At 43.1% G+C, this 15,100-nt stretch overlaps 1 protein-coding gene across 1 annotated transcript in view; it reads right to left on the bottom strand.

Annotated features, from left to right (window-relative positions):
- LOC125722479 (uncharacterized) overlaps positions 1-15,100 on the bottom strand; it is a 47,277-nt gene that overhangs the window by 22,061 nt on the left and 10,116 nt on the right. The window contains exons 2-3 of the mRNA XM_048998659.1: positions 12,399-12,516; positions 432-627 (exon numbers count right to left, since the gene is read on the bottom strand). Coding sequence (XP_048854616.1) covers positions 432-627; positions 12,399-12,493 — 291 coding nt within the window. The 5' untranslated portion in view covers positions 12,494-12,516. The remainder of the gene's footprint in view (positions 1-431; positions 628-12,398; positions 12,517-15,100) is intronic.

The following is a 15,100-nucleotide window of genomic DNA, read 5'->3' as shown; positions in this document are numbered from 1 at the left end:
AAGTCTTTTGCCCTGGTGTGCAACACAAAGAATTGAACTTAGCAAAGAAAAGAAAGAATGACTGGAATACTTATGGAGAGTAGACCATTTATATATAACTTGTCCCATTGTATAAATTAGAACATTGTATCTCCTTTTCATTGAAGCTGTCTGTGATCATCCCTTGTGTATCACTCTGCTTCCCTTTTGCAAGAAGAAATAATTTCTCATCACTTCAGAACTATGTCTTCGGGTAAAATTTTTGTGACAATGGGCTCAAACTAAATTTCATACAAGGGATTCAGTACTGTCCTAAATGAGGGCAACAAAGAGCAACGAGTAACAAACTGCAAATAAACATAGCAGATGTGGAACAAACACTGAACCAGAATGGTGGACAGCTGTATAAGCTAGTCTTTCATGTGAAATGAAGACTCGCATAATCACATTACCTTCATGGTCAGGCTTTCTCCTATAAATCCTACATCAGCTTGGCTTGTTATGTTGCCACGGAAGATAGAGTTCATGGAGTTGAAGAAGCTTGATTTTCCAGCTGTAATCTGACCAATGAGAAGAATCCGAGCCTGAGGCACTGAATCGATAAGGGGCTTGTAATCCTGTATGTATTTCATGAGGTTGTTTCTTGTGCTATAGGAATGGAAATGGGAATTAGTCAAAGTTTATAAGAAACACAAATAGTCCTATATCTAATATACAACAGTTAGTTTCGACCAAGAAATCTGATTGGACAAAATCTTTTTTATGAGTGCTGTTACAGTATAACCACACTTGGACATTTCACATCAGATGTATCACTCCGCTTTACAGGTGTATCTAAAAACCGTTAAGCAATAACATATGAGAAGGAATGTGGTTGTACTCCAATATATCATAGATGTGATTCGGTCATGCGGCCGAGTGCTGAAGATAGTAGTACAATATATGACGGCAGTGATTAACACAACTTTGTGTATGATATTGCTTTTATACAACATTTCAAGTGGTATTAGTAGGTTAACACTAATAAGCCATGACGAATAATACTTGCTTGATTACTTATTTAAACCATGGAGTGTTTGTCTGGATCAGTTGAAACAGTATGACTCGTGCACGGAAATATAAAACACATTCAGGCCAGCTTTGTTGCGACTCAAGACAATGCCTGAAAATAAGCCTACTAGATCCTCATCGAACGCAACTCTGGTGCCGGAATCATCTTCAGAGATGTTTGTATTAGAATATAGGTCCAAACTTTTTATGGCATGTGGAATCATAAACCTGAATGCTTTTTCGATGCATCAGCTTATGTCCATGAAGTATGCCGTACTGTTTCAAGTGATCGGTTTCAAAACAGAAAATATTACTCAGAAAAATAGGATGATTATCTCATTATTTCAGAAAAACTGAAAATTTTACTTATAAAAACAGGGTTCTTATGTCCTTATTTTGGTAAAACAGAACTGTTTTTTCCCCAGAATAATGTAATATGCTTCCAGAACTTGTAAATCTCATTAAGATTTTTTGGGATCATGGGTGCAGAGACCTAACCTGCAGTGCCACACACCACCATATGCAGGCTGTTTGTGTGTCTGGGTGTGTTTGATCACAGACAGTTTACAGTATATTACTCATGAATATTAAAAAAATACAGGTATATAATAACTGTCACGATCCGTGAAAACGGCTGATCGTTCGGGCAGACGAGCGGGCAAGAAAGTGGGCAGGCAGGTGGAATACGGGGAAAACTAGGGGTTTATTCAAGACGAGCAGAGTAGGACGGAACAGAAGCTCGAACATCGACAAACATCAATGACGGACAAGGAACCAACGCAAGACATGGACTGAAATACACAAGACTGGGCAAACATAATCAGACACAGCTGGGTACGATCAGAGAAGCACACGTGGATAATCAGGGGGCGTGGCACACAAGAGGATCGTACGAACTGGGCGTGACAATAACAATAACAATAATAATAATAACAAATTTTATTTATAGGCGCCTTTCTGGACACTCAAGGACACTGTACAGTGAATGTAAAAGAACAATATAAATCATAAAACCATAAAATACAAAAAATACAAGAATATAAAACATAGGTTAAATTAGACAAAGCAACTGAATTCACAGAGAGAAAGCCAGCTTGAACAGATGGGTTTTAAGTTTCGATTTGAAGAGTGGAAGTGAGTCAGTGTATCTGAGCTCTGATGGTAATGAGTTCCAGAGCCGAGGAGCTGAGCGACTGAAAGCTCTGCTCCCCATGGTGGCAAGACGGGCGAGGGGGACAGTGAAATGGATGGAGGATGAGGATCTAAGGGTGCGAGGGGGAGTGGCAATTTGTAGGAGGTCGGACAGATATGGAGGAGCAAGGTTGTGGATGGCCTTAAATGTTAACAGCAAGATCTTAAAGTTAACTCAGCTGGCAGCCAGTGAAGCTGCTGCAGAACGGGTGTGATGTGGTGGATGGAGGGGGTTCGGGTGATAATACGGGCAGCTGAACCAATTGAAGCTTATGAAGGGATTTCTTAGAGAGACCAAAGAGGAGAGAGTTGCAGTAATCTAAGCGAGTGGTAACAAGACTGTTAACAAGAATAGCAGTGGTATGTGGAGTAAGGGAAGGACGTAGATGATTAATATTACATAGGTGGAAAAATGAAGACCGAGTGATGTTATTGATATGAGACTGGAAGGATAAGGTACTGTCGAGGATGACACCCAATTTATTTAATTTGAGAAAGTTTAAAGAGAACCAGGACTTAATTTCTGCTAAACAATCAATGAGGGAGGAAGGTAAAATGGAAGAGTTGGGTTTGCTACTGAAGTAGAGCTGGGTGTCATCTGCATAACAGTGGAAATTGATATTGTACTTGTGAAAGATTTTGCCTAGGGGAAGGAGGTAGATAATGAAGAGGAGGGGCCTCAGGACAGAGCCCTGGGGCACACCTGAAGTGACAGTGGAGGGCTGAGATGTGATAGTTTTGAGCTGAATGAACTGAGTGCGGCCAGAGAGGTAAGATTTGATCCAGTGTAATGGAGTGTTTCTGATACCAATGGAAGATAATCTATTTACAAGGGTGTTGTGACAAATAGTATCAAAGGCTGTACTCAGGTCAAGAAGAATGAGAATAGTTAGTAAACCAGAGTCAGCAGCCATAAGTAGGTCGTTAGTGATTTTTATAAGTGCAGTTTCTGTGCTATGAAGAGGGCAAAAACCAGACTGGAACTGTTCATAGAAATTATTGTGAGGTAAGTGGGAATGAAGTTGAATAGCTACTGTTTTTTCAAGATTTTTAGAGATAAAAGGTAAGTTAGAAATTGGACAGAAGTTATTGAAGTCAGTAGGCCCAGCCCCAGGTTGTCAGTATTGGAGTTATGACAGAAGTTTTGAACGATGGAGGAACAGTTCCAGTGGTGAGAGAAGAGTAAATGAGAGACGAAATGAGGGGAACCAGAGAAGGGAGACAGGCCTCAACCAAATCTGAGGGCAGAGGGTCTAACTGACAGGTGGGTGACTTGAAATTTCTGAAAGGGTGGGAAGCTGAAAGGATGAAAATGTCAGAGTAGGGGAGTGGAGCTCAAATGAGTTCAAATGAGGTTGATCCAAGGTCCCAGTGGATCCTCTGTATTTTTTCATTAAAGAAGGACATAAGGGAATTACAGCGATTAGCTGAATAAAGATGGGATGGTAGAAAATCTGGGGGTTGGATAATATTGTTGAGTATCAAAAACAATGCCTTAGTATTACCCTTATCAGATGAAATTATATGGGAATAATAGTTGGATTTCGTTTAAGCATTTGAATCCCTGTAGTATGATATATGGTTTTTGAACATCTCTTTGTGAACAGTGAGTCCAGTCTTTCTGTAAAGCCTCTCTAGTTGGCGACCTTTGGCTTTCAAAAGCCGAAGTTCAGATGTAAACCAGGGAGCAGAAATACAAAAAGAGACAGATCTGGTTTTTAATGGCACAACAGAGTTAAGAATGTCATGAAGCCCAGAGTTATAATAGGAAACTAACTCTTCTGGGGTGGATATATTGGGAATGTCCATAAGGGAGTTAATGCTAGAAAAAAAGTAAATCTAAATTGATATTTTTAATATTGTGAAAGGAAATGAAACGAGGGAGCTTATGAATGGAAAATGTGAGTTCAACTTTAAATGAGAGGAGGAAATGATCAGTTATAGGGAGTTCAACTGCCGATTAGACTTTTAAACTTTCCACGCAAGATTATCAAGCTTATTATGCTCCTTTAACCCGGATGCGCGGATTTTACAGCAGCTCATCCTCATCCCCCCATTATCGCAAGAACCAGCTCTTCAGCAAAACTGCACAACAACAAATAGCGTAAGTGAGATTTTATTCTAAGATGGCTAGTTGTGATGTTGTGTTTTGTAGCGAATGTAGAATGTTTAGCCTTAGTTCGTCAATCAGCAATGATAGCTTAAACAGTGATAACTTTATCTGCAAGAAGTGCAAGGCAGTAGAAGCCCTGATGGAAAGAGTTACCTGGCGGCGCCACGAGCAGGCAGCGGCTAACAGAGCTCCGGTGATTTCAGTGTTTTTACTGAACCTTTTTTCTACTTTCTGTTTTGTTTGACCGAATCACGATGTGTATCACCTACGACAGACTCACCCTGCTCCAAATTGAAAGAAAATGCACGATTCCACCGCTAAATCTACCGTTGGAGACGCTACAGATCCTAGGCGAGGCAGCAAAGCACAGCTGGCCGAAACGCAAGCGCTGCTCACGCAAACAAAAGCGAGGAAAGCGCGCGGGCACTAGTGCGAGGCTAAGAGCTAACCCCATCCGACCGGCACTTCCATCTGTCCTCCTCTCCAACATCCGCTCACTGGACAACAAGATGGACTATCTCTGGCTCCAGCAGGCAAGCCAACGTGAGATAAAGAACTGGGCATCGCGGACTCTGCTATCCAGCTAAAGGAGTTAGTATGCTATCGGGCCGATAGAGAAACCTCATTGTCCGGTAAGAGCCGCGGAGGCGGCGTGTGCGTCTACATTAACAAACTCTGGTGCACGAACTCCGCTGAATTGACTCGCCACTGCTCACCACAGATAGAGTTTTTGGTGATAAAGTGCCGCCCGTTCTACCTGCCGAGAGAATTCTCCGTGGTGCTAGTTATAGCCATGTACCTGCCACCTAGCGTGAATGCTAACCAGGCGCTAGCCGAACTTCATGAGGCTGTTAATAAACTCCAGACTGTGCACCCGGACGGCTTTCTCATCATCGCTGGCGACTTCAACCACGCAGACCTGAAGTTAGTTCTCCCCAAATTCCATCAACATGTGGACTTTGCTACGAGGGGGGAGAACTGCCTGGACAAAGTTTACACCAACGTGCGTGGTGCCTACAAAGCAGCAGCGCGTCCTCACATCGGCTCTTCTGACCACACGACGGTGATGCTACTGCCCACATACTTCTCTCTGCTAAAACGCACAAGATCTTCCAAAAAAACCATCAGAGTCTGGCCCAGTGGAGCTGTCTCAGCAATCCAGGACTGCTTTGAGTGCACGGACTGGGATGTTTTTAAAGAGGCAGCGACGCTCAATGGTTGCATCAATCTGGACGAGTTTGCAGAATCTGTGACCTGCTACATCAGCAAGTGCATAGAGGATGTTACTGTCCTTAAGAACATAACCACCAGAGCCAACGAGAAACCCTGGTTCACAGCACAGGTGCGTGCACGGCTAAGAGAGAGAGATGCTGCTTTCAGGTCTGGGAACAAAGTTGCTCTTAAAACAGCCAGAGCAAACCTCTCTTGCTCCATCCGACAGGCAAAGCGAGCACACACACAAAAGATCCACAACCACTTCAGGGACACAAAAGACTCTCGCAGTCTATGGAAAGGCATCCAGGCTGTCTTTCAATACAAGCCAGCACCAAGCAGCTGTGAGGGAGATGCCACACTTCCTGAGGTGCTGAACAAGTTCTATGCACGATTCGACGCATTGAACAACACACACACGTCGAAACCCACGCCTCCCATCACTGACAAGATCATCTCTCTGCCTGCAGCGGACGTGAGGAGAACTTTTGCTAAAGTCAACCCACGGAAGGCTGCCGGTCCAGACAACATTCCTGCTCGCGTGCTCAGAGACTGCGCTGATCAGCTGGCTGAGGTCTTCTCAGACATCTTCAACACATCACTGAGCCAGATGATCGTCCCAGCATGCTTCAAATCCACCACCATCATCCCAGTGCCAAAGAAGTCTTCAGTCTCCTGCCTGAATGACTACCGTCCCATCGCTCTGACACCCATCGCCATGAAGTGCTTCGAAAGACTCGTCATGTCGCAGGTGAAAAGCAACCTCCCCTGATCACTGGACCCGCTACAGTTTGCCTATCGCACAAATAGGTCAACCGAGGACGCCATATCCACCGCACTCCACCTTTCCCTCTCTCATCTGGAAAATAAAGACTCTTACGTGCGACTACTGTTCATAGACTTTAGTTCAGCCTTCAACACCATCATTCCACAAAGACTGTGTGTGAAACTGAGCGGATTGGGACTGAGCACCTCACTCTGCAACTGGATTCTGGATTTTCTCTCAGAGAGGCCTCAGTCTGTCCGAATCGGCAACAGCGTTTCCAGCACCATCAGACTGAGCACAGGTGCTCCTCAGGGCTGCGTTCTCAGTCCACTTCTGTTCACACTCCTGACCCATGACTGCACTGCCCTGCACAGCCCAAACCACATCATCAAATTCGCAGACGACACGACGGTGGTGGGGCTCATCAGCAACAACGATGAGTCGGCGTATAGAGACGAGGTTCAGCAGCTGTCCACGTGGTGCAGTGAGAACAACCTGTCGCTGAATGTGGACAAAACCAAGCAAATGGTTGTCGACTTCAGGAGACCTCGCCCCAGCCACACACCACTCAGCATCCACGGCTCCACGGTTGAGATGGTAAAAAACACCAAGTTCCTGGGAGTTCACATCTCAGACGACCTCACCTGGACGACCAACACCACCTCCATCACCAAAAAGGCCCAGCAACGTCTCCACTTCCTGAGACGGCTTAAGCGAGCCAACCTCCCACCTCCCACCCTCACCGTGTTCTACAGGGGCACCATAGAGAGTGTCCTGACCAGCTGCATCTCCGTCTGGTTTGGAAACAGCACGGTTTCCGATAACCGACAGCTTCAAAGGATCATCAAAGCAGCTGGGAACATCATCGGTGCATCTCTTCCATCGCTGCAAGACATCTTCAACAAGCGCTGCATCAGGAGGGCCTCCTGCATCGTGTTTGACTCCTCTCATCCTTCACACGGACTCTTCACACTCCTCCCATCTGGCAGACGCTATCGCAGCATCAGGACTCGATCTTCCAGGCTGCGGGATAGCTTTTTCCCAGTAGCCATTAGACTCCTGAACACACTTACCCCCCCACACACACCCAGACTGCGATCAAATTGACTCCTGCACATCTGCACTTTACACACAAACTGCTACAAGCATTTTTGCACTTCTGCCACTTATTTGCACATTTTCCATACATAACTATTATAACCTCCTCTACCTCTATCTCCAAGTATAGTATATTTTTTTGTATACCTTATATTTATTGATTTGTTACATGTCTCTTTTCTCTCGTCTGCACTGAAAAAAACTGGAGCCACGTCATCTCGTCTCTCTATGTACCTGTACAGTATATAGCAGAGATGACAATAAAGTTTACTTTGACTTTGACTTTGAAGAGTTATAGAGCTAGAGTCGCGCCTCCAGATGTTATCACAGTCGCCAGGTAGCCAGCTAGCTGCAGGTTCGCAGTCAGGGAGTCTGGGGGCTTCAGTATTAGAGTTAGATAGCTCGGCCCACACTCCGGCATTAGAGCCCATGCAGCAGGGCGAGTGGGTGACAACTCGGCAACATAGTCGGAGAGCCCGAGCTTCGGCGAAGGCTACCCCCGAGCACCACCGTCCATCTCTCAGCGTGTCGAACAGGTTTTCCCCGCTCAGTGAAACACCCACTGAGATGCCTGTTGGAAGTACGACACGTGAAAATAGCTAGACCGCTAGCGGCACCAGCAGTCGAGGTAAATTGTTTACCGGGAGCCAGAGCGCCGGACATTAGGGCCAATCTTAAGGTGCTAACCATAAATAGACGTAGATATTCCAAGATAGTTGGATTTTATTCGCGTTATTTTCCAGTGACGACTTTATGAAATTTTTTGACCAAAAAATTAGACAGAACATTTTGAATACTCCGATAACTTCATTCTCTGGCCTTGACATGGCGTGTGTTAATGCTGCAACCACCCTATTTGAATAAATTTCCAGGGTTAACAAGTCAGAACTGATGTCCTTAATTTTATCTGCAAATTCATCTACTTGTTTGCTAGACCCTGTTCTAAAAAAAATAAAGCAATAGTTAACTCCTCAATCAGCATCGGCCATCTAACAAAATCTAAACTAGCAGTAATTAAACCTCTATTGAAGAAACCAAACTTGGATCCCTTGGAAATAATAAACTATAGACCAATCTCTAATCTACCATTTATGTCTAAAATAATAGAGCGAGTTGTAGTCATGTAGTAGTTTCAGTCTTGGCTTAGTGTTCATCATAGCACAGAGACTGCTCTACTGAAGGTAGTAAATGACCTTCTCCTGTCTGCTGACCAAAGTCTGTGTCTTCCTCCTAGTGCTGCTTGACCATAGTGCTGCTTTTGATACTATAGACCATGTCATTCTCCTACATAGGCTTGAACATACTGTAGGCATAAGGGGAGTGACACTCTCTTGGTTTAAATCTTACCTGTCAGACCACTATGCAATGCAATTTTATTTATATTTATATAGCGCATTATCACAACATTACATTGTCTCAATGCGCTTTACATACTATCAGTATGTGAATCTAAATAGTGATTCCTCAGAACATGTCAAGGTCAGATACGGAGTGTCACAAGGTTCAGTTCTAACTCCCCTACTATTTTCACTATATGTTACCCTTAGGCTTAGTTATTCGTAAGCATGGAATTAGCTTTCATTGCTTTGCAGATGATATACAATTATATATATCAGCCAAACCAGAAGATAGACTTCAGAGAATGGAAGAATGTTTAATGCATATCAAAAAGTGGATGTCAGACAACTTCCTCCAGCTGAACTTAGACAAGACTGAGGTTCTTCTTACTGGCACTAAAGACACCAGAAGTAAACTATAGGACATCACAGTCAATCTGGATGGACTATAAGTACTGTTGTTAAAAACCTTGGTGTTATTCTAGATTCTGATCTTTTGTTCAATGCACATGCTTCTAACATTAGCCGTACCACCTACTTTTATCTGCATAATATTGCCAAGTTAAGAAACACACTCTTCATGCGTTTATTACCTCCAGGCTTGATTACTGTAATGTCTAATTCTCCAGCTGTCCTAATAGGTCATTAAATAAACTCCAGCTAGTCCAGAATGCAGCAGCCAGAGTCCTCACCAAAACTAAAAAATATGATCATATTTCCCCAATTTTATCTTCACTGCTCTGGCTGCCAGTTAGATTTCATGTTGACTACAAAACGCTGCTCTTAACCTATAAAGCTGTAAATGGTCTTGCACCACAGTATGTGAGTGACCTCATTTGCAACAACATTCCAAATCGTACGCTTAGATCACAAGATGCAGGTCTTCTATCCATACCCAGAATAAAGAACGTTACTTTTGGGGGAAGAGCATTTGCTCATAAAGCACCACAGTTATGGAATAAACTTCCTATTAGTGCTCGGAACTCAGACACAATCTCTGCATTTAAGTCAAGGCTTAAGACGTACCTCTTTAGCCAGTCTTTTGGATAGTTAAATCCTCTTTTCTAAGGTGAAGGCAAATCTGGAGATTCATAATCATTTGATATTAAAGGTAAAAGGGGGGATTGGTGCTGTCGTCCTGCCACTCTCGCCGATCACTTAAGCTGTGGACGGCGGGTTGGCTTGATGCCAAAACCCCTGGAAACCCTCATGTCTGTGCTTCCTTCCAGGTCTCTCTTTTAGACAGGCTGTCATAGTTACTCTAGTCCTGCCGGAGGTTAGGTTAGGTGTAGGGCAATAACTCTTCTCCATCTTCTCTTTTTCTGAGCTGATACCGAGCCGACTCTACACCATGTGAACTACACCTGTACTCCTGGAGAGAACAACATGAAACCAACTGGGACTTCATAACTATATGAACTCTAATGAATCTCAGTATAAATGCAGTTCCATGCTCCCCGGTGGCCCAGAGGAGGATGGGGTCCCCTTCCGAGCCTAGGTTCCTCTCAAAGTTTCTTCCTGGTAGAGGGAGTTTTTCCTTGCCACTGTTGCCTCAGGCCTGCTTGGTGGGGTTCTGGCCGGTTAAATGTAGTACAGTCAAACCTCGTTACGTACCACGGATACAACGTTTTCACCTTTTCAACGTACAGGTTTCTAATTCCCGTGTTTAGCCTATGTATTATTCCAATAGCAGCCATTGTTTACAGCGAATACCCTTACAACGTAAACTTCGATACAATATCCAAATTTCTAGAGAAAATACGAAAACTAACCATCGTTACAACGTACAGCGCTCTCCCCACCCACCACAACTTGTGTCGCTACATCTACCTGTATCTACCTGATCTTCGCCCGACAATGCACATTTGTCTATTGCGTCGTAACTTCCCGCGTTAAAGGAGTTGCCTTGACCGATCGTAACTGGACTGCGTAGTAATGGCTTGTTAAGTGTTGTGTGCGTATTCTTTGTTTATTAAACCTTGTGAAATACCAGTCATGCCGGTAATTGTGAATTCAGAATAATAATGGAAGTAAAGGATTTTATGATTTAATTTGACCAATATTTCATTAATATTTTCAGGCGAAATGCCAGTTTGATGCGAATGTTTATTTTAAAAATCCATTTTGACCAGCCGTTGTGTATTTTCCTTGCCGTTTATCGCCGGCCGGCACTAAGTAATCATGAGTAATTTAAGGAAAATTTCAAGGATCCAAATGAGCTTTGTTGAATTATTTAACAAGTAATAATGTGTTTGTTTGTTTTGTAGTCAATTTAAGGGTCTGTTCTATTAAAGTTTTATCATTTACATGGATATTTTGTGAGTTCTTTCATCCATCTTGCACTAAGTGATTACAACGTTCTATGCTTATAACGTACATGTTTTTGATATCCCATCTTGAACGTAGTAACGAGGTTCGACTGTACTAAGTTAAGGGCTTTGTGACAATGACTGTTGTTAAAAGCGCTATATAAATAAAATTGAATTGAATCTTGTAAAAGGGTTATTATTATTGTCCATGTGTATATTAAAATCCCCCAACAACTATTATATTTGATGATAATGTAGATAAGTGAGTTATAAAAATAGCAAAGTCATTTAAAAAGTCAGCATTTGATTTAGGGGGATGGTAAACAGTTGCAGTGATGGTAGGAGTAGGTCCAGACACTTGGCATACAGTGGATTCAAAAGAGCCGAATGCCTGAACAGACACCGGCGAGACTCTCCATTTCTCATGGTAAATTATCGTGAGACCTCCTCCACGGCCGGAGCCACGGGGTTCAGAGATGTAAGCAAACCCCACAGGAGTAGATTCATTAAGCTGAGAAAAGTCATCAGGTAGTTGCCATGTTTCAGTTAGACACAACTGACTGTCGATCACGAGCTACTGGATGAGATGTCCCTTGCTCTTAAGTGAGCGGATGTTTAACAGACCGAAGTTGACAGTTGAAGTTTCACGTAGAGTAGAAGTGTCAGTCGACCGAGCTAGGCTTGCTAGCACACTGTGGTCGACAGTCCTGCTGGAGTTATGTGGAGGATGATGGGAGCTGGATTAGATGGAGTTTATTGTTTTCGAGGGGTCAGTCTGGAAACCCCTGCGGGACCCACAGTGAATGTATTTCCGGCGAGGGCAGAAAGCGATGTCCGGATAAAGCTGCAGAATAGTCAGCAAATGCTCAGACAGGTGGAAACGCAGTTGGAGTAGCTCAGCCGCTGAATACTGGGGCAGACCCCGTCGCAGCTTGGAAAACAAGCGACAGTGGAGTCCAGATAAACACAAACCAGGTAAAAATGCAACTGATCCACATTGTGGGCGAGGACTCGGACAACTTAAATGCCCAGTGGGCAGATCTAGATCCAGGGAAGACTCAATAGCCCAAACAGAACAGGTGGGCTAAAACATCGGTCTTGCAAAAAAGTAAGATCAGTAAAATCAGAAAAATAACTCTTCCAGTGGAGACCAAATGCACATAAAACAAATTACCAGAGTTAGAATTAGAAATCAAAGGTTAGAATTTACCGGCGAGCAGCGGCAGTCAGTTCGCGCCAGCATTCGCACAAACAAGTCAGACTCTTTTATTAATACTCAAATTATGTGATACTAGTAAAAAAACAAGTCAGTTGATTATATTGAACAAAAACAGGCTTCATACCTAGGGTTCCACTCAACATTCCTCCATGGGTCTTTAAGGAGCTCTGGTCTCCTCTCCTGTTCCACCACAAGTTCAGTACTGCTGCTGCCTCCCATTTTCCAAACACCAACTTCCAGACCTGTTCAATGAATGCATTGTATTTTCCTCATCCATTTAAACGCAAATTACATTTAACAACAAATTATAAATGACATTTATTTACCAGATGGTTTAATCCAAAGTGACACAGTTTAGAAAACATTATCAGCCACTCCTTGGTGAAACTAGGGTTAAGACTATTGCTTAAGGCTCCAGTGCGGAAAAACACTTAAGCCATCACAGGATTAGCAACCGGCCAATTACAGGCAGTCCTAACTGGCTGAGTCACACACATTTCTACCAATGTACAAATTTTCAAGAAGTGCTAGTACCAGGGGTGCTGCTAGAGAGTTTGGGCCCCATGAAAGCATATAATTTCGGCCCCTCAACACAGCTTGCTGGCACATATTACCGTATTTTTCGGACCATAAGGCGCATTTAAAAGCCTATATTTTTGTCAAAAATCAACAGTGCACCTTATATTCCGGTGCACCTTGTGTATCACTTCCAGCTGTGTTTACGGACCTAGCTGTGCCGCTGAGTATTTTGCCCATGGGATTTTGCCGCCTCGCGGAGTAATACACATTATGTTTTGACATAATAATTACCGTAACATTGTCGTGTGTATTTAATGACCCCAAAATGGCTCCTGTGAAGAGACATGCTTACGAAGCGGAATTCAAGCTTAAGGCCATCAGTCACGCAGATCAACATGGAAATGGAGCAGCTGTCATGCCCGGCTCGTCCGCTCCTCGTGTGTGCCACGCCCCCTGATTACCCACGTGTGCTTCCCCGATCGTACCCATCTGTGTCTGCTTATTTTGATTAGTCACGTCCTATTTAAGTCCTGGTCTTACCTGTTCCCCTGAACCGTCATTGTGGTCTTTCTGCGTCTGATGTTCCCTGCTCCCAGTTCCCATATTAAAACCCCTAGTTTGCCCTGATTCCAATCTGTTTGCCTGTTCCTTACCCGCCTACCCGCACGATCGCTGCTGTCCCTGCCCGCGATCATGACAGCAGCTGCGAGAGAATTTAATATTAAGTAACAAGTAACCAAGTAACAGCAATGAGACTGACTCGGATGAGGAGAAGAGGGATGCGGGTCTGCTTGATGCCGCAATCACGCAACTGTTTAACTCAGACACTGATGGTGAAGATTTTGAAGGATTTGCGGAAGAGGAATGAACTGACAAGTATGTGTATTGTTTTGTATTTTAGGAGTTACAGCTGAACATTTTTGAGTTTTTGAAATTATTCAGTTAATTTCGTATTTCATGAATTAAAACTGAAAAATGTTGAGTTATTGAAATTATTGACTTTATAATAAATAAATTGAGTAATATTTGACTTATCTGGCCGCTTTGTCTCGCTTAATTGATGCGCCTTACAATCCGGTGCGCCTTGTTTATGAAAATTGACACAGCTATTTATGGTGCGCCTAACGATCCGGTGCGCCTTATGGTCCGAAAAATACGGTAGTTATATGATGTTTTTTATTTTATTCACAGCAACATGTTCGTTCTTTGGGCTACTTACAATATATTACTACTATGCCCAATGTTTTGAGAAAATCGGAAACTTCCATTTCTAAATTCACAGGCCTCATGCACCATCATTCAGCTGAACTTTTCACAAAATGACTAAACGTGAACAAGTTATGCGGTTTACTAGACATTGCACACATTTGAAATATAGATATATTCAGGCCGGAGTTGCCAGTCAGGAGGCTCCGGAGAATTCCGGGTGGGCCACTAAAGCTTTGCAGTTACATTTCACAATTTATACAAATATTCACTCTCATCTCTTGTTTAGACTGTCTTGCTTCTACAAGAATAATAAGTTAACAACAGAAAAAAAAATGTAACCAGCTGAAACGACTCGACCACCCAACATCCCTGCATTAAGAGTCCGTTAAGAGCTTGTTTGTTTCACCTGTTTCCAGCACACAAAGTTTTTGCCCATATATATAAATGTAAATAATAATAACAGCAATAATAATAATAATAGGCGTAAATGCAATCAGTCGCTACTCGATCAGACATAAGGCGACAGATACCTGTCTTTTTTAATACATTTATATTTATGAAGTAGTATTATGATCAATATATAATACAATGTCACTGTGACAACATGCATGGCCCCCCTGTGGCCCCTCCTAAATTTGTATGTTACTTGGGTTTTTATTATTATTATTATTATTGCTGTTATTATTATAGGTTCATAGTAAATTATATACACCAATCGAAAGACGACTAAATGAGGATGTAGCAGGATGTTAATGGATGTATCACTTTTTATTCTAAACTGTTATGATTTTATATTTACATTATTATTTGCTGTAGAGTACTGAGTGTATATTATAGTACAGTAGCTACTGTCCTGGGTTTGACGTTAAACTGCATCTGGACCTGCGAGTGGATCTTCAACTTGCAGGGAAAAAATTTTCGGAGGTTGGTGGTGGGACTGGCACTCCAGTCATCATAAAACACTTCACAGCAGCTCAGTCTAAACAGACACGACACCCTTCTGCTCTCCACAGGAGTAGCTCCGCTGCAGCCGCCCACAGGTAGACTGCATGCATCATAAAGTGGATGGGGGAGCAAAGCCCTCGCGAGCCTCATCCC

Source organism: Brienomyrus brachyistius, unplaced genomic scaffold (genome assembly GCF_023856365.1).
Source record: "Brienomyrus brachyistius isolate T26 unplaced genomic scaffold, BBRACH_0.4 scaffold39, whole genome shotgun sequence".
In the NCBI taxonomy this organism is placed as follows: domain Eukaryota; kingdom Metazoa; phylum Chordata; class Actinopteri; order Osteoglossiformes; family Mormyridae; genus Brienomyrus; species Brienomyrus brachyistius.
This window is presented reverse-complemented; position numbering and strand designations above follow the sequence as displayed.